The following is a 23,465-nucleotide window of genomic DNA, read 5'->3' as shown; positions in this document are numbered from 1 at the left end:
AGCTGTCTTTGTTTCTCTGCTGACATTCTGGTGAATGAGCCTCTGTACAGAAAGGCACGAATGGGGTGAAGAAAGTTAGTTATTTTAACTTCGGCACTTAAACACTTGGAGGCTCCAACCACTATGACCAGAAAAAGGTGTCCCCACGGCCTTTCAGTTTGAGGACACAGAGAGGAAGCTGCTGCATTTCCAGTGCATTGAATTCAGAGCTCGTTGAACTCCTCTGCCCTGATGTTATCCGATGGCGGTGTTGCTGTCACCCGGAGAGCTTCTGTGCTCCCGGAGGAAGGCTCTTGGGGAGCGCTCTCTTCTGAGGGCTCTGAAGCCAGGGGTTTGGGTTGCAAGTCTCATGCCCTTTCTTTGGGGGACGAGCTCAAGCGTGTGGCGTGAGTGACGAACGAATGAATGAAACGAATGTCGGGGCTGGAGTAGCATCAGTGATGGCAGAATTCAGGCTCTTTCCTCCTTCATGACCATCTTTAAACTGGCTAAGATGGTTGTCCGTTTCTTTTCACACTGAGGCTGAGTGCTTCCCAGAAGCAGGAAGGGTGAAAGCAGCCGACGACAGATAAGAGATTTGACATTGTAAGTGGGAAGGAGAAGGAGGGACAGGAAGTGTCCAGCTTGGAAGGCCCCCGACCCCAGCCGCCACACACGGGGTCTGTCGGCTTTTGTGTGCACCCTCTGCAGCACTCATTCTGCAAATATTTATAGAGACGGGGGCACTGGGTGTCTGGTGGTGAGCAAAGCAGAATCCTCGTGGATCTGCCATCTAATGTGGGCAACAGAAGTTAAACCATCCTGGGAAGTAAGCCTGAAGTTGCAAGTTAAATGCAGTGAGGACCAGAATTGTGAAAACTGCTAATAGCCACCATGGAGGGGAATGAATGAGTGAGAAGGAGCAGTCAGGGGGTCTCTGAGCAGAAGCACTTCACCAAAACCTGAAAAGTAGGAGTAAATCAGGTGAAAAATGGGGTGAAGAACATTCCAGGCAAAGAGGCTGGTACATGTAAAGGTCCTCCAGTGAGGAGTTGGGCAAGCTCCAGGACTCAGAGAAAGCTGGTGTGGCTGAGCTCCGAGACGGCAGAGCTGGCAAACGCTGGTCACACAGGGAGGTGAAGGGTAAGGCTTATAGGGGACGTGGTTTATTTGAGAGGGGACTTGTGACAGTGACCTGGGACATGGACAGGTGCAATTTGTACTTTAAGACAATAACTCTAGCTGTGGTGCGGTGTAGGGCAAGCTGTGTTGTAAGGCAGTTGAACAAAACTAGAGCTTTGGGGGCTTGTCAGAACCAACTGGTACAAACCCTTCATTTAACAAAGCCTGGGAGAGAAGAAGGACTTGGTGATTATTAGTGTTCGAGATATTCGTGGTGCAGCCTGACCTTGAACCCTGCTTTTCTGTCTTCCACTCTAGTTCTCTTGCCTTCTCTCTTTCGCCAAATATGTAGAGAATTATTAATTTAGAAGCCAGCAGAAACCCTGTCTGTGCTCAGCCCCTGCTCAGCTTTGGGATGGGGGCGCTGCAGCCAGCAGAGAACATGCTGCCAGGACCAGACATCTTGGCCAAGGTTTGTATCCATTGTCTTAAGCATTCAAAAACCTTCGCTGGAGATCCCAGGGGAAATAGGTGAGATGCGCACTTCCCATCACTTAGTCTGTTTTTCCTCTATCCAAAATGAAGCTTTTTAACCCGGAGGTCTTCCAGCTGTGATGTGCCAGGTCCGAGTGGATGTAACTGCACACCTCGTGCATATGTTGTCTGTAGAGGAACTAATTTTGCATGTGCTGCGATGTAAGAAGGCCCTCTCTGTCCTGAGACCCAGGCTTTGCACACTGGCTCCTGGGCATAGCTGGAAGTCTAGCAAGGGAACTTCAGAAACCCCTAGCAAGACAGACTATTTTTCTTCTCCTTGTAGAATGTTAAAAATCACTAAAACACAAAGCAAAAATATTGGATATGACCTAGGCAGCATGATCAGAGTATCTTTCTCCTTAACAGATTGTTCTCTTTTAAATTCCCTTTTTAAAAAATCCCTTCATCCCAAGACCTTGATCTTAAGCCCCCAGGACTTGCTGTTAGTCTGCAAATGAAAGCTCAGGCTCATCTGCCTGCTTGGCTTCTGAGGCTATTTTGCAACCCCGCCTCAACTTACCTTTTTAGTGTCATCCTGTATATCTACTCTGAGCTCCCAAGTGTGTTCCCTCCCTCTCCTGAGCTTGTGCCCAGCATCCTCCTAATTGCCACCCACCTTGTCTGACTCCATCAAGGCTCTCCTTTTTCCAGCACTGGCCCCATCCCTGCAGTGGGCTCCTCCATTGCAGGTACCTACCACGTCCCATCTGCTTGGCTCATACACCTCTTTTCCCACTGGTCCTCAAGCCAGGTTGGCTTGGAGAGCTGGTTTCTCTTGGCCCAGGGTTTTGAAGGTGGAAACACTGTTTCCTTCATCTCTCCATGCAGAAGGGGTGACTCTAGAAAAGGTGCATGAGGGGTGCCTTGGTGCACAAGCTAGCAGCCCTTGCCCTTTGACCAGTCCAAGAGGGCAATATTTTGGAGCAAGACCAAGTCTTTGAATTTGGGGGGCAATGCAGGAGATGCCTATGGCCAGGGAGGCACAGAGCTAGAAGCAAAACATGGGCTCGGAAAAGGGATGTTGTTCTGTGGCCTTTGGGGGATGTGTTAGTGTGTACTATTGTCATTAAGAAGAGCAGTTTGAAGGTAAGCCTGCATTGGAATCTTGGCTTTGCCACACTTATTAGCTATGTGATCTCAGGTAGATTACCTCAAGCCCTAGATTTCTTCCTCTATGAGGTAAGGAAGATAATAGTGCCTGCCACATACAGGGTCAAGTAAGATAATATCTGTAGAGTGCTTAGCAGAGTACCGTGCATGGGCAAAACCTTCACTAATCATTAACTCCTCCTGGCCATCATGAGGAAGGCAGGGATTGAAAGTGAAACAGTGGGACCAGTTTGGTTCTCTCCTAGCAGCACATGTTTGGCCATTGATTCCTTTGGTTCTTGGCCCCTTTCTGCATTCTCCATCAGGGTCTCAAACCAAAGACCTCAGAGAGGCAGCGGTGTCCCAGCTCACTGTGAGAAATCAGAGGCCCCAGTAGCTGCTGGCTCTCACCAGCTTGGCCATGGCTGCTAAGGGAAGGCCACCCAGAGCTGCTCCTCCAGCTCCGCCAGACAGAGCCCAGGGACAAGGTAACCTCCTGCCACAAGCATCCAGAGGGCCTCTGCCCCTCAGCTGTTTGGTTCCTGATTGACTCACTTAGATGATTGATGCAAGCTCACTGCATAGGAGTTTCACGGTAATTCCTTTTTCTTTGTGACTTTGGGCTGGAAGTTGGCTTAAACACTGAAAGTGCTAGAGGCCAGCACCAATGTGAAGATGCTGACAGTGGTGGTATTTCTGTTCCTGGGAAAATAAGCTTCACTCAGAGGGCAGTGGGTGGGCCCCACAGACCCTGCCTGGAGCTATTTTTAGAGACTCTTTCTGGACTCTGTGGGTTGGATCCACTGTTCTCAAAGCAGGGCAGGTGTGGGCTGTTTGTGAGTCAATCAGGAACCAGACAGCTGAGGATGTGGCACGAGCCCCAGCTGCTAATGCCAGATTTCATTCTGTGTCCTCTGGCACTCAAATGATTGATCCGGTAGCCTGGGCCAGAAGGGCTGCAAGCTGCAAGGACTGACAGACAAAGAGGCATGCTAGCTCCAGACCCTAACTCGCCTTGCACTGTGGCTAGACTGCAGTGCAAGGGGGAGAAGTGGGCAGCAGCCCCTGTGAAAGCCACTCCTACTGGCTGGCAGCACCCATCCTGGATCCAGCTGCTTGGGCTCACGTCTCCGCTCTGGATGACCTTAGATGATTGATTTAACCTCCCGGGGATTCAATCACCTTGACCATAAATTATGGATAAATAATTCGGTATCAGTAAAGTGCTTAGGAAATGCATCATAAGCATTAGTTAGGGTGGTGGTAATCTGGTCCATAACTGACAGTCTTTGATTATTCCAGAGCCATATGCCCACCATGATTCTGGTGGAGAAGTTTTTCAAGACCACGAGGGAGGATAAGAGTGGGTATGGCTGCTCAAGGGTTCTAGCTGTTGGCAATTTTGTATAGGTATATCCCGTCTTTAGCCAGTGTACCCAATGTGCCCACCTGTCCTATTCCTAGGAGCTGAAATCCTACCATCTCTGACCTCTGGCACCTGTGACTCTTGTCTGTGAGCCTCTTGGAGAGGCCCTCAGGCCTCTTTCCCAGCAGGGTTTAACAAGGTGACATCGTCCCAGGGCCACTTGCCAAATAGCTTATGGGTCATGTAGAGCAGCGCTGCCAGTGGTAGCTCCCCAGGTGGGCAGCAGCATTTGGGGATCAGACTCCTCTCTGCATTCTCCTCTCTCAACTGATGTCACCAACCACTTCGCTGGGGGAAAAATAGCCACCCATGGACGAACCTCTCCTCTCCCCTCCCTTTCACCACAAAATGTAACAATGTTCACAGCCAACATTTTTAACTTCTGTTTCATGGGCCAAGGCTACCTTGGAATCCTGTCCTCCAGACCCATTCTGGTTCCATGGCCTCTCATGCCTCTGATCATTTCTTCTCTCCCCTCTGCCCTGCCTGCTCTTCCATGTCCTTGGCAGAAAAAACTTCTCTGGTCGTAGAGCAAAACAAATCACGACACTCTTTGACCTGTTACTTGCCTCTCCAGTCTGCCTGATAACTTGTCTGCCCTTCGCCATCAGTAATCTTGAAAGAGTGGGCTGAAAACTTTCCATTCTATTCTGACCATTCCCAAACTCACTGCACACTGGCTTTGTCCCTAATGACTTTTCTCAAATTCTTTCTATAACGTTCTTACTGCTCCAATTCCCAAGCAACTTTTCCTATCCATTTCCCCCAGATTTCATTCCCATTTGGGAATCTCATAGGGTTAACAGGATTATTGTGACCAAAGGACCAGTTCCTCACATTGGCCTTCCAGCTAATCCCATGTTTTCCACCTAAGGATGTTTCTCTCGTGCCAATTTGACTATTGGCTCCTCAGAGGGTCCAGACTGTCCAAAAGGCACTGGACACTTCTAATGTCTCCAGTCACAGCATGCTCTGCACCCCAGTACCTGATGCTGCCCCCCTCTCCCTGAAAAAGTTATTGATAACAATGAGCCAGTGTGTCTATTGGCATTGGCAAGATGAGGAAAGTGTACTACTCAAAGAACCTCCTGTTTGTACTCTCCCCCTGACTTTAATGTCCTCCCTTCACAAGATATCATCACACTTACAAATACCACCTCTCCTGCAGCCCAGCACTGTAGGTCCCTTCTGTTTCCAACCACCTGATCAAGAGATTGTAGCAGGAACCAAGCTTATCCAAGGCTATAATTTTGGAACAAGATCATGGTAAATCAAATGCATTTCTTTCACTCTGGACCCTCCTTTGGGTGATCAGTTAGGAGACGTCTTGTGTATCACACCAACTCCTTCATTAGGGAGCTTATAGGTAGATGGTCTTTACCGTATCTTTTGTTTTTTGTGTTCCTCTGGGAGAAACCAGAGTGTCTGAAGGGTAGTTGATGGTCATGGATTTATGTCTTTGTTGGGAAGTCTTTCCAAAGATGCTGCTCTTGCATTCTCCTGGGGGAGTTCCTTCATAGATTTCACAACTCATTCAAGCAGTGACTCCACTATAAAGCCTGTTTTCCCACTTGAGGGTATAATCCATTCATCCCTGTTGACAGCACTTATCACATCTCCCTGTCTGACTACAGAACTCTCTGAGGGCAACAACTGAATCATTTGTTTAGCACAGAGTGGCACCTAGTAGGTATTCAGGAATATTTGAGTCATTGAATAGATAGATGAAGAGTGTGTGATTTCATGAACTGTAGTTGACCAAAGTGTTTGCTATTTATGAACTTTCTTTACTTTCCCTTAAAGGTAGGCATTTAGATTATTTGACAGTGACACTTCTACCAGCACTGTTTATCTTCCTATTACATATAATTGAAACCAAGAAGTGGAAGGCCTAAAGAGGTCAAGGCCAGGATAGAATCTCCCTTGTTGGATTGCTAGTAGTTAAGATGCTGATTGCACCCATACCGCATCTGGAAGAAACTTCTTTAACTCTTTGCCAATAGTAAACTGGGGGCGCCTGGGTGGCTCAGTCAGTTGAGCATCCGGCTTCCGCTCAGGTCATGATCTCACAGTTAGTGGGTTCGAGCCCCGCATCGGGCTCTGTGCTGATGGCTAGCTCAGAGCCTGGAGGTGGCTTCTGATTCTGTGTGTGTCTCTCTCTCTCTGACCCTCCCCTGCTCGTGCTGTCTCTCTCTGTCTTTCAAAGATAGTAAACTGGCTTGACTATTCTTCGCCAAGAAAAGGTGAGACTGGTCCTGGGAACAATTGGTTTTATAATAGCTGCCAGAAAACCTTTAACTCCATAACCAAAAAAATCTAGGGAGACTTTCCTATTTAGAAGCACCCACCTACACTCCTACTGCTTGGTTTCCTTGGTGACAGGTAACCTGAACTATGTAACAGGAATTGAGGATAGCCTCTATGACCCACTTTTTACTTTTTTGGTCCCCTTATTTTTAAGGTCTACATTTTTCAAGTTTTTAAGAAGTTTGGTATGTGAGTGGTACTTCTGAGCTTGAAGTCTGGCCAGAGTAACTCTGACGTCTCTCCTGTGCCTGGCAGCCATGACTCACTTGAAATTGGTTTTCTGGATTTGATAAAAATCCTCTTGACCATGCAGCCTGGAAATACTACAAATTTTCTCTTGTTTTCTTATTCAGCTAAAAACACATGTCATCTCACATCTCTAATGACTAATGAAGGGAGAGTCTTATCCAGTGCGTTTTTCAAAATCTCCATGTATTTACAAGCAAGCTGCCATCATATAAAATGATCTGACCAGTTGGGACAGTATTTGAAATGTGGCCAGGATCCTGAGGGGACTGGAATTCACATCTTATTAGAAGCACTGAAGGAAAAGTGAATTTACCCTGTGAAGACTGCAGATCTTGATTAAAAAAATGGGCGTAGGGTGCGGGGAGGAGATGTAATTTGGAGCCCAAGGCAGCAGCTCTGAGAAGTAGCTGTTGGCTCTGAATAACACCCTGATGGCTAGAGCTGTCATACTACACAGCCAGCTGCCTTGGGATCTCCCCACACCCCGTGCTTGCATGCCACATGATACCCTCACGTGATCTCTCATCTGCCGCACTTGACTGTTCTGGAACCAGCTCTTTACCCCTGTTCAGAGACGTGAGGTGCTGACAGGAGGTCTCCTAGCATATACCATTCAGGGGAATACTGTAGAGGTGGCCTACCCAGCATCCCTGAGAGTGGACCAGACCGTATGTGAAAGGTGTGCCATTCTGGTAGAAGCTGGCCGGGAGGCGAAAGAGTCCTCCTGGGAATTCTGCATGGCTCTTGGCCATGGCATGAAGCACTCTTCTCCAGAGCTCTGCAGAGACCGAACATGGCTCTTTCTTGGCCAAGCTACAATGGAGGGGCCAGGCCAAGAGTGAGCAAGCATCATGGAATCTAGCCAGCCACTAGAGTCAGAGGGTGATGGCTCTGGGGAGGCTGCCAGGGGTGATTTGGCTGGAATGCTGCTGTTTAACTTAAATTGGACCTGACTTCCAGATTGGGACAGAAATAAACATTCAAGTTTTTAGGATTGGTGATTATCCGCTATTGAAATTCTCATTGTGCTCCTTTATAATGTATATAGGATGTATTCCTTCCAGTATGTAGTAAAATGCTCACGGGGAGGAAAAAAATGTGGTTCTGTAGATCTGACTCAAAGCATGGGCATCTCCTCAGGGACAAAGGAAAAGTGAACACATAGCTGTTTACGCCACAAGCATAATTCCCGAGCTCTTAGCTAGCAGGGGGTTCTAAATTGTCACTTGGGCTTTTTTTTTTTTCTTTTATAGCCTGAAAATATCTGGTTATTATTCCCTTTGGCTATTTGTACAGATCTTTACAGATATTTCTTAGGTATCCTGATCAGAAACACTGCCTTTTTATTCTCCTACACAAAAAGAATGAATTAATAAAAACTGTCAGTACAAGGGATGAACTGCTTGTAACTGTTCTTTGGTCTTTTAGCTTAAACAAAGCTGTTTAAATGATTTCCATATTTCCACCATCATTCAAAAGCTGTTTGTATTAGACAGGAAGTATTAGAGCATCTCTCTATAAAGAACATTCTGTGCCTTTATTCCTGCAGATTTTGGCGTTTAATGACCTAACTGATCCTCTGAACCATGCTGGGGGGCATAATTTTTTCCATTTAAAGGGTAGAGAAACCTGAAATGAGATGACCTACCTAGGATCACACATGTTTCATGCAGCCCTGCCTCCTAGCCATCCTTAGCTCTCATTTTGTAGAGGTCATGCCTGTATAAGAGGAGGCTATAGGAATTATGCACATGCATATGGAGGCCCCACAACAAAGTCTCCAGGGATCTTGAATTCTAGATGGGCAAAGGGTGGGTATGGGAACCCCAGCTCTTGGCCTCCCAGTTCCCAGTCCTCACATTTGTAAGCATCTAAGATATGTCATTCTTTCAATATAACTTCTTAAATGGTGGTTGGATGTTTTCATGTTCTTATTGCCCTTTACGTATTCATTTTCCATTCACTCTTACATCTTTCAGCTCTACTTTACCTTCTTATTTACTGTCATGTTTTAATTTGTTTTCACACCCCCAGCACACACCCCCAGTTGATACCCATGGGTCTCTTGCATCTTGTATCATTCCTGTCTTAACCTTCTTTCTCTACATGGGAAATAGTGGAGGCCAACAGATGGTGGATATGAAGTCTTCCGTTTCACACATAAGGGGATGGAGTGCCATTTTTACCCCAGCGCATCCCACACAGACACACTCTGCCACATTGGCTCTCACTAATGAGCCTGGTATTAACTATAGTTGGCTCAGACCTGACAATTCTTTCTTCAACTGCCCATTCAAGGAAATCCGCAGTAGGCAGAATTTCTTTGTAACTTAGTATTCTATCCAAATAGCAGGAATTATTTCTTGTTTCCAAAAGAGTAGATTTCAGTCCATTGATTTGTCACCTTTTGAAACAAATGCATGAGACAGGGCTTTCGGTTAGAAGCAACAGAAACTCATTTTGAACCCAGTGCAGGTTAAGAGGGAACCAACAGTAAGGGCAGAAATCTGCCACTGCCTTGAGACCATGTGAATCAGAGAGGAGAATGCCACCAGTCTCTTTCTTGGCTTTTGTGTTTCCATGCACGTGGCTTCTTTGACTTCTTTTGCAAACCAGCTTCTTTCACAGAATGAGGACATGGGTACTGACATACTGAGAACCTTCTAGCACAACCACTACCATTTTCTATTCCCAAGTTTAAAATTTCAGTTTAAAAGGATCCAACCATCCATGCTTTGGAACAGGCGGCTGGGAAGGGTGAGAATCTCTCTAAAAAGGTGGCAGCCTTCACTTGTGCCATTTGGTTACAGTAAAGGTGATGATCAAGCCTATTCTGAACAGACACTAGATTCCAGGGTTCAGAAGAGTTCTCTGTATTGGTCTTAATTTTTTCCTTCTAAACAAGAAAGCAAGGGGGAAAGTTGACTAGTCTGGAGGGGGTTTTGTTTTACAACCAATAAGTTTCTTTTGGGGGCCTTAAATGTCCCCAGATAATCTCCCCCCTAATTAAAATGCAGTGTCCCCCAAGATATGGAAAGCCTGCTTTATTTCTTGGGTCTGTTGGCCTTCAGTTCTCTGTGCATGAGGGTTATTCACCAAACTTTGGGAGAAGTGGGGGCAGGACTCAGTCTAGATTAGGCTAGTATCCTTGTTTGGCCCAAACTATGCTTTATATAGAGACTGTCTTTGCTGGAATCTTTCTGGTCAGTGTTCTCTTTCCTGGACACACACAGTCTTCTCTCCTGCCTCTCCCTGCCCTCCTAATCACTGAGACTGATTGACTCTTAGGATCAACTCCATGACCCCCAACTGTAGAGCACCCCACAAGGCTTCTAAAGCTTTTCTTTTCCACTATAGAATGGCTTAGAAAATAGCTCTACCTTAGACTATTGATTGTTGGAGCTCTATATTATGCGTTCCCAGCCCTAGAACCAATAGCATTTGGTGTCCTCAAAAAATAGATCCATAACTACCAGAGTCAAAGAGCTGTTTTCTCTGTTCCTTAGGACTCTCAGCAACATCACTGTTAAGGAAGTCCTTGATCTGATAGTTCTGGACTGTGTTTCCTACTTGCCTTCAAGAGTTCTGGGTTTTAGAGGATGGTTTTCCCTGACTCTTGAGAGCAATGCCTTGATAAAGGCAAGGGTGGTTTGGCTTCAATAATCTTGGCTAAAGTTACTCAGCATTGACAATGTATATACAAGAAGAAGTTCTTGTGATACAAGAGAGGGAGCATGATCGACTGTGACATTCAGTCAAGATGCAAGAGGACATGAAAATGTAAATCTGCACTTACCATTTCATCTCCGTAGAGTACACAGATACCTTGCTTCCATGCAGTGTCTCTTGATCCCACACAGTGTATCAGGTAACTAACCTCAATTATAGATTCAGGAACAGCTCTGACCATAGGAAATTTGAATGAGAAGGTCCATTTTTCTTCTGTCACATTTGTAGAAATAACCATCAAAACAGAAGAGAAAAATCAAATTGATTATATCCCACCAGTATATCAGCAATTTAGATCTAGCCTAGGGGCTAATCTCATTAGCTAAGTATAAATAAGAAAGTTGTTGTTTTTACTCATCAATAGCATGAGCATTCTCAATAGAATGGAACAGGTTAGAATTCTCCTTTAAATTCACCTGTCATGCCAGAGTGTGGAGGAATAGAAATTCAGCATGTAGCACCCTTAGAATTTGACTTGATTGTCTTCTCTTGGTTGGATGCCAGCATGGGTCTCTTACTCCAACCTCATGGAGAGCTGGGCACCTACTCTATCATTGATTTACCTCTAGAGAACATGAACAAGATTTTTCAGTGATGCCCAAACCTGAGTCACTCAGGGACCCAGATCTCCAAATTGATCTGAGCCTCCTATTGTAATTCCCCTGTTAGAATTAGGGAAACTGGTGTACCTCTGATTAAACAAGCTCTTTTTAAATTTTTTTTTTAAGATTTATTCATTTTTGAGAGAAACCGAACATGAGGGAGGGGTAGGGAGGAGAAGGAGATAAAATCTGAAGTAGACTCCAGACTCTGCTCAAACCCACAAACCCACAAATGACATCATGACCTGGGCCAAAGTTGGATGCTTAACCTACTGAATCACCCAGGCACCCCACAGACTCTTTTTAAAGTAGAACAAGACACAGTTGTGTCCTCTTTTTTTTTTATGTTTATTTATTTTGATAGAGCAAGAGGGTATGAGTAGCATTGGGACAGAGAGTGAAGGAGAGAGAGAGAATCCCAAGCAGACTCCATACTCAGTGCAGAGCCCGATGTGGGCTCAATCTCATAAACCACAAGATTATGACCCTGAACTGAAATCAAGAGTCAGACACTCAACCAACTGAGCCACCCAGGCACCCCCCCCCAACTCTTTTTAAGCATGTTTCTGAATAATAGGAATGACATTTTCATAACCACATGCCTTTTATGCCCCAACAAAATCCTCACCTTTGGCTGATAATATTGGCATTCAAAAAGATAATTCTAAAATAACCCTCTTCTTGGCTCTGTTCTCAGATGCTTTTCAGGCTCTTCAAGTGGAGATGGTGTTTTATCCTGGTCTGTGCCTTTCTAAGGGACTGCAGTTTTCAAGATACCAATCTTTTCTTTATTGTGAAGACCTGGCTCTGTGTGTCAGGAAAAGCAAAGAAGGGCAATACTGTAGACTTATGTCTGGGACATTATCTTTGTCTCACTGCTGTTTAACCTCTCGAAAGCTTGCTAGAGAACAGTAGTGAATTTGGTAGACTGAATGAGATAGAAAGATGCACTTACTGTAGAACAAAGATTTAGGACAAGGAAGATGCCTTTCTGTCATGAGCATTACTGTCACATGGACCAGCATGACTGCTGGGGGAGAGGATGTGCCCCTCAAGGCTGCTATGAGAGGAAGCAAGTACCTGAAACCACTGTTGTTGGTACTCAGTGTTCCTAGATCTTAAAATGTATTTTAACTATTCGGGAAAATATTTGAGCACTTACAAAATGCTTATGGATGAGTTAAAATCTCACCTTCACTGAACCTCCCACCCCAAGCTTTTTGTAGCCCAGACATGTCCCCAGGGGAGAGCACTGTTCTGGGTTGTGTAGCCTTCCCAATACTTGGTCTAGTTATTTTCATACATCTGCCATATACCCATGGAGCTGTGTAGTACTATTTTCTAATATCACACCGTATGATTTTTTGGATCTTGCTATTTTCACTATCCAGGATATCTGATATTTTTGTGATGGTTCATAAATGTCTACTTCATGCTTTGAAATGCCACAAACGAACCATAGTTTATTTAGCCACTCCTTTATTAATGGACGTTTAGGTTCAGATAGTGTTTTCAAAACTATCTTAAGTGAATTTTTATACAGTCCCAATATCTAAAACAAAATTTGTACTTCATCTCTTTAATTAAGCTACAAAAGAAAATTTACTAATTTGCTGCATACTCATTTAGGCAAAATATCCAGGTATACCTCGTTCATACACTTGGTGCCTCGGTTCCTTCGTTTGCAAAATGGAATCAGAATAGTACTCCTCTTACAGGATTATGGGCAGTCTTAAAAGAGTTAAGGCATGTAAAGTACTGTCAGTACTACCTGGCTCGTGTCAAGTACTATGTAAGTGCTTCCTATGTATCTGCCTTACTTTCCTTGGGCCACATTGGATTGGTTCTTCATTAAATTGCTTTGGCCTTTAGCCCATATGATCCCTTAACCTCTGACCTATTTAGAGGGTATCACAGGAAAGCAGTGAGTTCTGCTGGGCTCTGTTTACTGTGAGGATATCATCATGGATGTTGGGATGTTTATCCCATTGCATAGAGTCTCTCTGTGAAAATCTGGAAGTTTCTTTTGTCTATAGGATTAGTTCTGTTTCTCCCACTTTGAGTTTAGTTACCATACTGATCAGTGCATCTTGCAATTCCCTGTGCTTTGCTTTTACCTTCAGCGCTAGAGTGGATCCAGATTTGGTTGTTGTTGTTTTTTTTAAATCTTCTTCTAGCATCTGTTACTCTGTGGCATGCATTTTGGGTACTAACTGAACTTATGACATCAACTTGCTTTTGGGCCACTTAGTAAAAATAGCTGTGCCTCTGGTTGATTATATGGGTTAACCTATGACATAAAGAACCTACTATGCTCCATTTGACTGAGGCACAGTGGTGTGGTGGCTTGCTGCAATCTTCCCTGGAGAAGTGGGAGCCATGGGGGTGGGTGGCCCCATATGTGTGCGGACTTTGGCACTGGGATCGGACGTGCACATCTTCCCTTGGAGCCTGATTCCTTTTCTTGCTATCCCATGAAAATCATCATCATGTGGGTTCTTTGACAGAAAAGCACTTGACCTGCTGTTAAGAATTATCTTCCTCTCTCTTTAGGTTCTGAGAAAACTTAGATTATAATTAAATCCTTGTGTACTTGTCAGAGTTTGACCATGTGAGGATCAGAATTAATGTAGCAACAATAAACTGCCATCAACACAAAGAAGTCATTTGTGATTGTTAAGGCCCTTTGTCTCGGGTATGAAAGAGCTTCCCTAACAATGAACAAGATGCAGACTGGAGCTGCCTGAGTAAAGGGCAGTGGTGGCAGCCGTGCTGCGGGGCCCTGCTAGCCTCTGTCTGCCATGGTGTCCTGGGATACGGCTCTCGGCTGGCCCTCCCGCCCCACCTTCAATAGCCGGTGCTTCTCTCACAATGAGATTCCAGGGCTTGAATGCACGATGCTCAGTCCCTGTTTTTGCTCCAGGACTAGGCCCTGCTCTGGCCTCCTGTCCTAACCTCGTCAGTGCATCAGGGAAGGCGTGGTACCAGGGCAAGGAGGACGTCCCCTCTCTTAATGGAGGGGGGTTGGCAAGCCCATTCTGAAGGTTGGAATGTGAGGAGATGGGCCCAGGAGAAAGGGGCCACCTCTGGACGTGGGTTCCTCTCTGACCTGCTCCTTTGCACAACCCTGACTTGCCTTTGGAATGAGGAGACTGCCTCATAAACCTCAGAGCATTTACTCCTCTGGACCAGCCCAGATTCTGATGATTGTCACGTCCCCATTTGGCAATCAGATCTGCTTTTTCAGGCTGCCTCGCCCCTGAAAGGCCTACCCTGGGCCTCTGGGTTTCAGCCTTCCTTTAAGCATGGAGGAAGGGAGTGTTGGTGGCATTGGGCCAGCTCAGTCACAATGACAGCCACCTCTCTCCCTTTTCCCTACCTACAACCAGGTCAGACCCAAAAAGTGACTTCAGCCTCCTGTCTCTTGCTCAGAGCATTTTATGAACTCTGCCTCCCATCTGCCATTTCACATCTTCTGCCTTTACTCTGGTTTCTGGTTGCTGGATCTTTCTGTCTCCTGTTAGCCCTTTGAGGTTCCTCTGGCTATCATTTGGGGTCTTCTCAAGATGTTTCATGTTTCCCTATAACGTGAGAGCCGAGAGAAGTAACCACGCAACATGCCAGCCTGGCCTGCTTGAGCCCTTATGGAGGGAGGAATTGGCCACTCCTGGAAGGCATGTGTGAGTGGATGAAGGGCCCTGTGGCTGGCATCCCCCATCCTCCATGCTCCCTGCAGTGCTCAGGATGGGCCTCCATGCCATGAAGTGTGCCTCGGCTTTGCAGAACCCTGGTGTGAGAATTAGGAGAGACTGAGATCTGTGAGGCACTTGTTCCCACATAGTTCCTTAGTGAATGGTACCAGCTCCCTGGCATCCTCAAAGAGTAAACTCATTGCCGTTGGTGCCTCAGGCAGGTTCTGCCTTCACCTAAACCAGACTCAACACGTCCAGTCAAGTCAAGCACCGCTGGGTCTGGAGTTCCATTGAGGCCTTCCTGGCCAAGGGTGAGGTCATTGGTGGTGGGGGGGGGGCGGGGATGGGAGCGATTTTTCCAGCTTTCAAGGCACACCTTTCAATGGTCCTCCTCACAGTAGTTTTGAAATCCTGTGGTTTCCTGTTTAGGTGAGTGGTTTTGCACATGCAACCAGCGAAACTGTCCTAACAAATGGCGTACTTCGTTTGCAAGTTGGTAAGATGTTTTCCCAGCCTTTTAAGTGTAATTCTTTCTCCCCCCTCCCTTTAGTCCCAGGTAAATCACCACGGTGCTGCTGGTAATGAAACGTACCAGGAACGATTGGCACGTCTAGAAGGAGATAAGGAGTCCCTCATTTTACAGGTGGGTCCTTGTTCATGGGAAACAGCTTTTCCTGTTCCCTCCATGTCTGTAGGTGACCTAAGTAGAAGGGAAGTACAAGGTTTTTTTCCTGTTGGATTTATCCTTCTCCTGAAGTGTATGTTTGTTAAAAATACTCTTCCTGAAACAAAGCAGAAAGTAACTGATGCCACAGTAAAACTCGACTTGGCTTTCATTTACTCATCTTGTGATACTGAGTCTGTACACTGGAAGTTCTGTGGCCAGACTGATTAACGAGGCCGGTCCCCCAGGAGTCCAGGAGTCTTCTAAGGGAGATAAGATGTGTCCTCATGTCTCTAATGAAACAGCCATGAGTGATAGGGACGTAAGGGTGGATGCTGACAGGATCAGACCCAAATCGTCTGGAGCTGGATCTAGACGGGTCACTTGGAGGCCAAATCCCTTGGAGCTGGTAACATGGGCTAATGAGCCTTTGATGACTTTCTTGCTTCAAAGAGAGGAACTCCAAAACCTGTTACGGGGAAAGATAGTCAAAGGAATATTTTCAGTTCTGAAAGCTCCTGTTCCTTGGCAGGACATAAAGTTGAGCATGCTTACATGAGGCCTTTTGTTGTGATATGGGCCCTTTGCTGTGTTAGCTCTCAAGTGCATAAATCAAGCCTGTGTTCAGTGTCTGGTATGTATCAGACACTGTGATAGATGATTTGGAGGAAAAGAAGGTAAATATTCCAATCCTGGCTCCTTCAAAAGCTTGAAGGGTGGTAGACAGGGCTTGTAGTGGATCAGGATAGGGGCAGGTAGGGTTCTGGAACCCTCCACGATGGGCTTTAGCCTAGAGCACTGGAATTAAGAGACTATTTGGCTTTGTTCCTTCTAGTTCATCTTATTATTTCATCTTATGAACGTAAGAGTAATAAATGATTATTTTGGAGATTTTGGAAGGTCAAAAAGAGTTTAATGTTTTGGCCTTTTTTTCCTAGCCTTTTTTCCCCCCTGTGCTGTCCCTATTTTAAAGAACTAAGCTTAGACTAAACGAACAATTATATAATTTTAAATCTTCTTTTTTTCCCCATTAATTTGTTCATTAAAAAATATTTGGGGGACACCTGGGTAGTTCAGTTGGTTAAGTGTCTGACTTTGATTCGGGTCATGATCTCATGGCTCATTCCTGAGTTTAAGCCCTGCATCGGGCTCTCTGCTATCAGCACAGAGCCTGCTTCCAATCCTCTGGTCCCCTTGCTCTCTGCCCCTCCCCCTCCCATGCTCATTCTTTTTCTGTCTTTCTCTCAAAAGTATGTAATAAACATTAAAAGTATATATGAGTGACTGCAATTTGGCAGACACTGGTTTTAGGTGTTAGGGTTGCAGACGTGAAGAAAATAAACTAAGTTGCTGTACTTATAGAATGTGTGTGTGTGTGTGTGTGTGTGTGTGTGTGTGTGTGTGTGTGTGTGTCTGTATGTCCAGCAAACCAATACATAAAATGTTTCTGGCAGTGATAAATCCTGTGGAGAAAAAGGAAGCAGGATAAGGATTGTGTAGTCAGGGAAGACCTGCCTGATATAGTCCTGACGCAAGCGAGGGAGGGAGCCCCGTGGATGCCCAGAGAAGCACATTCCAGGCAGGGAGGCTGGTCCGGCGGCACACATGCTGAGTGGGCAGAATGCTTGGTGTATAAGAGGAACAGCAAGGCTCTGTGTGCTGGAGTTGATGACCGTGAAGAAGTCTGGTGGGAAACCACCTTCAGAGAAGTGGGAGGGGGCCAGTTATGCAGCACACTACCTTGTACTTATTTTAAGGGATGCGTTTTGAAACTCCATCCCAATGACATGGTTGATCAGAGTTTCCAATTTAAAATTTTGCGGCAAAAAGTATGAACTCATAAACCTTTGAACCAGGAACTTTGTGGCTGAAATCACACGTTCCTGTTCAAACGCACACAATTCAATAAAGTCCTCTGTAATAATGTTCTCTCTGACATTCACGGTTTTGTTTTATGCCCCAAATCCTTGAAGAATCCTTGTTTCAACAGTCCTACCGCAAATGGGAAGCTAATCCCAGAAGTCAGAAGTAGCTCCTAGTGGTTTCTACTCCAAACCCTTGTGGACAGACTTTCAGAGCTGCTTGTAGCTGATCACCCTGTTCTCTGGTGGCCCAGGACGCTGGTTAGACCCTCAGCATGGGAGCGCCTCTTGCTTAACTTACATGACAGCTCAGCCAGACTGAATTAATTGAAGCACTTGGCCCAGATGTTTGCCTAGATCTACTTGTAGAAGAACAAGGCCAATCATACATAAAAATCACTTTGTTTTCAGGATACTTTAAAAACAAAACCAAAATCTTCCATGCTCACTTTGGCAGCATATATACTAAAACCAAAACCTTTTATATCTTTATCAGAATGTCATTTCTTTTTTTAAATTTATTTATTTCTTTTATTTTGAGAGAGAGAGAGAGAGAGAGAGAAAGGGAGGCAGAGAGCGAGCAGGGGAGGGGCAGAGAGAGAAGGAGACAGAATTCAAAGCAGGCTCCAGGCTCTGGCTGTCAGAGCCTGATGCAGGGCTCAAACCCATGGACTGTGAGATCATGACCTGAGCCGAAGTAGGACGCCCAACCCACTGAGCCACCCAGGTGCCCTGCAGAATGTCGTTTTTTAAAGAGAAAGTTTCTTTTTTATTTTATTTTTATTATTATTTTTTAAATATTTATTTATTTTTTGAGAGGGAGAGAGACAGAGGGCATGAGCAGGGGAAGCAGAGAGAAAAGGAGACACAATCCAAAGCAGGCTCCAGGCTCTGAGCTGTCAGCACAGGGCCTGATGTGGGGCTTGAACCCACAAACAGTGAGATCATGACCTGAGCTAAAGTCAGATGCTTAACTGACTGAGCCACCCAGCCTCCCCAGAATGTCATTTTTTAAGGCAAGGATTATCACTCCCTCCCTTTTTTTTTTTTTCCACTTCTGTATTCCCTCCCAGTACCTAAAAGTATGCCTAACACGTGTAGGGACTCAAAAAGTATTTGCTTTTATTGAATAAAGGTCACTGTCTAGGATCTTTATACAGTTGTCCCAGTTTTCTGTGCCTCTCTCCATGATCCTTCTACTGAGTATTAAAGTTTATGAGGAAAAAAATTAAAAAATAAAGTTTGTAAGGACCCTCTAGCACTGCATGTCCTGAGTCTTACACTCAGCTGAGCTACAAGCTATGGAATGCTGGAGACCACGTATTATTCGTGGGCACCGCCAGCGCCTGGGCCGAGGTGTGGTGCCGATGATGTGTTAATCCTCGTAATAAGATTAACCATAGTGCAACCCTCCCAAACAGAAGCTCTGGAACCCAGGGAGCTTTGAAAGGCCACCCTCTGGAATCCTACCCTTTTGAAAGTAGAGGTAGTAGCTATAAAAGGCGGGGACTGCCAAGCGCATTGGGTCATGAGGATTGAAAAAACCACCACAAAGATTTGTGTTCAAGATGGGCCTGACAGAGGGCACCTGTTTTGGGATTATAACTGGAATATTAGTACAGTGCATAGCAACTCCAAGAATAGGTTTCAGTAATTCACTAATCATTTGGGAACATAAAAATGGAAAGCTTAAAGTAGCAGTATTAATTTAGATTTTTTTTCCTATGTAAAGGGAGCTTTATAATTATTTTTATTTTTTAATGTTTTTTAATGTTTACTGAGAGAGAGTGTGAGTGGGGGAGGGGCAGAGAGAGGCAGGGGGAGGGGGAGGCACAGAATCCAAAGCAGGTCGCAGGCTCTGAGCAGTCAGTACAGAACCCAGCTTGGGGCTTAAACCCATGAACCATGAAATCATGACCTGAGCCAAAGTCGGATACTTGACTGACTAAGCCACCCAGGCGCCCCTATAATTGATAGTTTATTTAAATGCTCACATTAGCTCCCTCATGCTCCAGCTAGCATTCCTTTACAGACTGAGAAATCATCTAGGATAATCTATATGTAAATGACAATGACTCAATCATTGGTTAAAAACCAAAAGTGTCTAAAGGATCTTAATTTACCAGCCATTGATTTCTTTATTTGGGGAGGCCACCCATTCTCTTTCTTCATTTTCCTGCTCTGAGGCATCTTCTTAATAAAAAGGAGGACCTGGGGGGAGTTTGCTACTAGAGCAGGCTATGAAAATCCTATGTATTTAGGGTATAATTTAAAGGACTTCCTATAACCAGATCTTTATTAATCCCAAGACCTCTTCTCCATGATTTTTCGAAAGACGACTTTCCTGCCACCTGTGTGCAATGTGGCTTGTGTATGTTATGACTTGGAGTCATGTTTTGGCCTGTGAAGCACAAAAACCTCTCTGGAGCCAAGTTTTGTCAGTGCTAATACATGCCCTTTACATCACACATTCCTTAATTACTCAGAACACTCGCCTGATAGGTGAGCAGCCATCACACCCTTATGAGAGAGGAAAGGTCATTGGTTAGTTTCCACAGGAGTTTGGATTGCTCTTCCACATGAGGTGGCAGTGCCCTGGCCTGCCGGCGCGATATGCCTTGAGGTCCGGACTGCCCGAGTGTGCTCTGTAAGAGGACTGAGAGCAGGAGTCCGGCCCTGAGGCAGCTCTCCTGATTGCTGGGTGTTTTTCTCTTGAGTGTGTCAAGAGCAGGAAATGTGACAGCATCAGTTAGGCAGTGGCAAGGTAAGAAAACTGGAGTTTTCTCCGCCCAGGACACTCACTTCCCCCACCTGCCGCCCGCCAGAAAGAAAAGCCCTTTTGAAGGAAGGATCAGTAGTGTGCTTTCCCAGCAGCAGGTGAGCCATTTCTGCTTCTCCACCATTGCTTTATTTCCTGCGGCAGGTGAGTGTCCTCACAGACCAAGTGGAAGCCCAAGGAGAAAAGATTCGGGACCTGGAAGTGTGCCTGGAAGGACACCAGGTGAAACTCAATGCCGCCGAAGAGATGCTTCAACAGGTAGGGGCGCGGGGGCTGAAGGCCCTGGGGTTCTAATGCAGCTCATGTGTTCGAAAGGCGCTGTGAACAGGTCACCGCTCTCTCTGCTCACTCCCCCGCCCTGCCTGGAGGTGGGCTGGACGCTCTGCGTGTGGTGTTTGTACAGCAGGTGAAACCTGCCCCAACTGAGCTGCAGGGAGGGGCAGGAAGGGCTGGCCTGAGAGGAATAACCTGTTGAGCTAGTTAGACGGATTCCCAGGTGGCACTTTCTCTAGCCAGGTTCAGGTTCAGTGGCACTGTGCTGACAAATTCCCCCTTCTCACAGGAGCCACAGCTTGAGTGTTGGTGGCATCTGGGGTTTAAGGAAGTCGGTTAGCTTCTTGTGTGCCTCCTTCCCGTGTCCCTCTTCCCCTCCCACACTGTCTTTGATAAACAGTATTACTTACATAATATTTTAATGTAATTTAATATCAACATGAAAAAATGGAGCTGTTCTCCTACTATTCAATTAAATCTCTTACGTGTCTTGTTTTCTTTTGGTCCTCCTTGTCACCAGGTGTACATATAATTTACCAAGCTCTCTTCACAGATTCCATTTAGTCCTCTGATTTTGTATGCTTAACATCAGCATGAAGTTTTTTCCATTTTTAAATCTTACTGTATACTTTACTATCCCTGAGAGGCTTTTTATTTTAATGGAAAGTAAGATAATCATTCCTCTGCCCTCGAACAGTTTTACCCTATTATGAATGATGAACTGCAATTTTTAGGAAGGAGTGTTGAATTGTTATTTAGGCTCTTCTGAATCTGTTGAGAGGCTGCCTAGAAATTTTACGAAATCGATCAAGATGGTCTCATTTTCTTGAACGATTCTTACATTTTCAGTAATTTGGGGAAACACACACATAAACTTCAGTCACGGTTTATGCTTTATAGCTCCTGGAATAGTCCTTGTCACATAGGAGGTGCTCACTAATTATTTAAAGAATTACAGTCCCTTAACATGAATGGGTTCAAGTAGATGACTGCTTATATGTAATCTTTCCCCCAAAGCTCAAACGTTTATTGTTATCATGACGGCACAAAATTCAGAGAGCGTCTTGATCGGATGGTAATGAACACAGGCTTTGTGTTTGACCTTTGGTCTCAGGATAAACATTTGGTTCCCAAGTATTTCTTAGTTTTGAGTGCATTTGAAGAACTTTTTTTAAGTCCGTATTTCTTTGCAGATGTCCTCAAACTAGTTCCAACAACTCAGAAGCCGTATGCTTTCTTTTCATCTCTGATTAATAAGTTACCACATTCTTGGCTCCATTTGACTTTCCTATTTAAATTGTGTGCATTTCTCTTGCTCATCTATTCCCTGAGCAGCAGGAGGAGTTGAGTTGAGTTCATTTTTTTAAGCTGGATCTTTCTTTTTGAAAACCAGGAAAGAAAATGGCCTGATGGAAGGATCTCATAGGGCGGGAAAGTGTTTGCACAAAGAGTGATAGAGGTGTGGCTTTGAGGTGGGAATGAGGGAGGAAGGTGACGGCTGGAGTGGAGGGAGTATTGCAAAACCCCAGATAGAGAACAAAGAAGATTTGAATGTGGAGGGGGAGGAAGGTGTCAGGAAAACATCAGGCTGATGTTTCAGGAAGGCATTGCCTGGTGGCAATCCCTGGAATCAGAGGTCAGAGCGTGGCCACACTTGGTGCCTGAGCTACCTGACTGCCTGTCCCGGCTGCTCTGCCAGGGCTGCCCCACACCCCTCTGTATGCAGTGCTGCTGCTCCCTTGCCAGCGACTCTGGGCCAAGGAGTCTGGGGTCAGTTCCCAGTTCCACCGAGGCAGGCTGTCTGTCCTTCTAAGCATCAGCCCATGGGCTGGATTTTAGACTTTTGAAAAGTCTTAAGTTCAATTATCTTTTATTTCCTATTTATTCTGAATTTGTGTGTGTGTGTGTGTGCGCGCTGGGTGACGTACCAGGCATGTGGTTTGCATGTGCCACAGAGGTCCATGTCTTGGCTTGGTATATTTTGGAGTGTGATAGGTCTTATTTGTCACCTTTGCGGTTTAAAGATCTTCCTTGAACTTAACCAGGTTATTTTTATACTCATAATCTTCACTGTGTTCCGTCTGTGTTTCAAAGATAAAATGAAGGGGGTGTGGGAGACTCCTTTTTGGCACATCCTGAGTTCAACTCACGAGACTCATTTGAGCCTCAGCACCCACCCATGTGTTTGCTGGGCTTGGAGGAACCTGAGCGGGAGACGTTTGGGTTCCCAGCTCTGAAGCCCAAGCTGAATGCTCTGCAGCACATGCCAGTCCTTTCCTGAAATCTGTTTGATGCTGTTTGGAAAGGCACTTCCTTCTTGCCCCATGGGGCTGAGGTAATGCCATCTATACCTTAGGGTATGTCACACATGTGTCCTCTGAACTGGGGACAGGCAGGGACTTGCTTGTCTGATGCTGATATCCTGGACCACAGGGCTCTTGGCTTCTGGTGACAGGAACAAGGAGGACTCCCAGCCCTGAGGAGGAGAAGGGAGGCCTTTTTTTTTTTTTTTTTTTTTTTTTTTGCCAGCCCTCGGAGACTATTCATGCTCTGAGCCAAGCCCGGCCTCCCACTCCAAGGCCTACAGAGCTCTGAGCGAGGCCCCTTCCCAATCAGTGTGAGGCCCAGCCTTCTGACTACTGCCTGTTGACCCTGCCACCCTCAGGCACACTGTCCCTGGAAGCACTACGCCTACGCATGGAGTGGCCTTGTCTAGAGGAGGCAGTGGCTGCCCGCCTTTAGCTGACTGCCCACATAGGCCCAGTGCTGCTAGATAGTCTCATTTTTCACAGGAGGTGGGAAATCCAGATTTAAAGATAAGTCTATTTTTAAAGCGTTGGCAACTAATTTAAATGAGGGGAAAAAAAATACTATGTGAACCACACCGTGCATACCTGTAGGCCAAGCCTGGCGCACAGACCTCTAACCCCTGCTCCAGCTCTAACCCCCTCCACTGGCTGGAATACCTCCTGTAGGACTTAGGGAAACCCAAACCCGACCAGTATAGCCCATGGTCTGTGCTTGCATAGGCTCCAGCAGCCCCACTGGGCCATCTCTCCCCACAGATGCTTTGTCCGCCTCCTTCCAGGAGCGCACAAGGGGAGGGTGTTAGCGCCCCATCCAGCTCAGGAGCCACTCACGCCTCCTTCTGTCCC

At 45.8% G+C, this 23,465-nt stretch overlaps 1 protein-coding gene across 1 annotated transcript in view; it reads left to right on the top strand.

Moving 5' to 3' along the window:
• PPFIBP2 (PPFIA binding protein 2) overlaps positions 1-23,465 on the top strand; it is a 143,776-nt gene that overhangs the window by 59,864 nt on the left and 60,447 nt on the right. The window contains exons 4-5 of the mRNA XM_029956607.1: positions 15,283-15,375; positions 20,182-20,295. Of these exons, the coding sequence (XP_029812467.1) occupies positions 15,283-15,375; positions 20,182-20,295 (207 nt within the window). The remainder of the gene's footprint in view (positions 1-15,282; positions 15,376-20,181; positions 20,296-23,465) is intronic.

Source organism: Suricata suricatta, chromosome 11, assembly GCF_006229205.1.
Source record: "Suricata suricatta isolate VVHF042 chromosome 11, meerkat_22Aug2017_6uvM2_HiC, whole genome shotgun sequence".
Lineage (NCBI taxonomy): Eukaryota > Metazoa > Chordata > Mammalia > Carnivora > Herpestidae > Suricata > Suricata suricatta.
The sequence above is the reverse complement of the archived record's forward strand: the minus strand, read 5'-3'. Positions and strand labels throughout refer to the sequence as shown.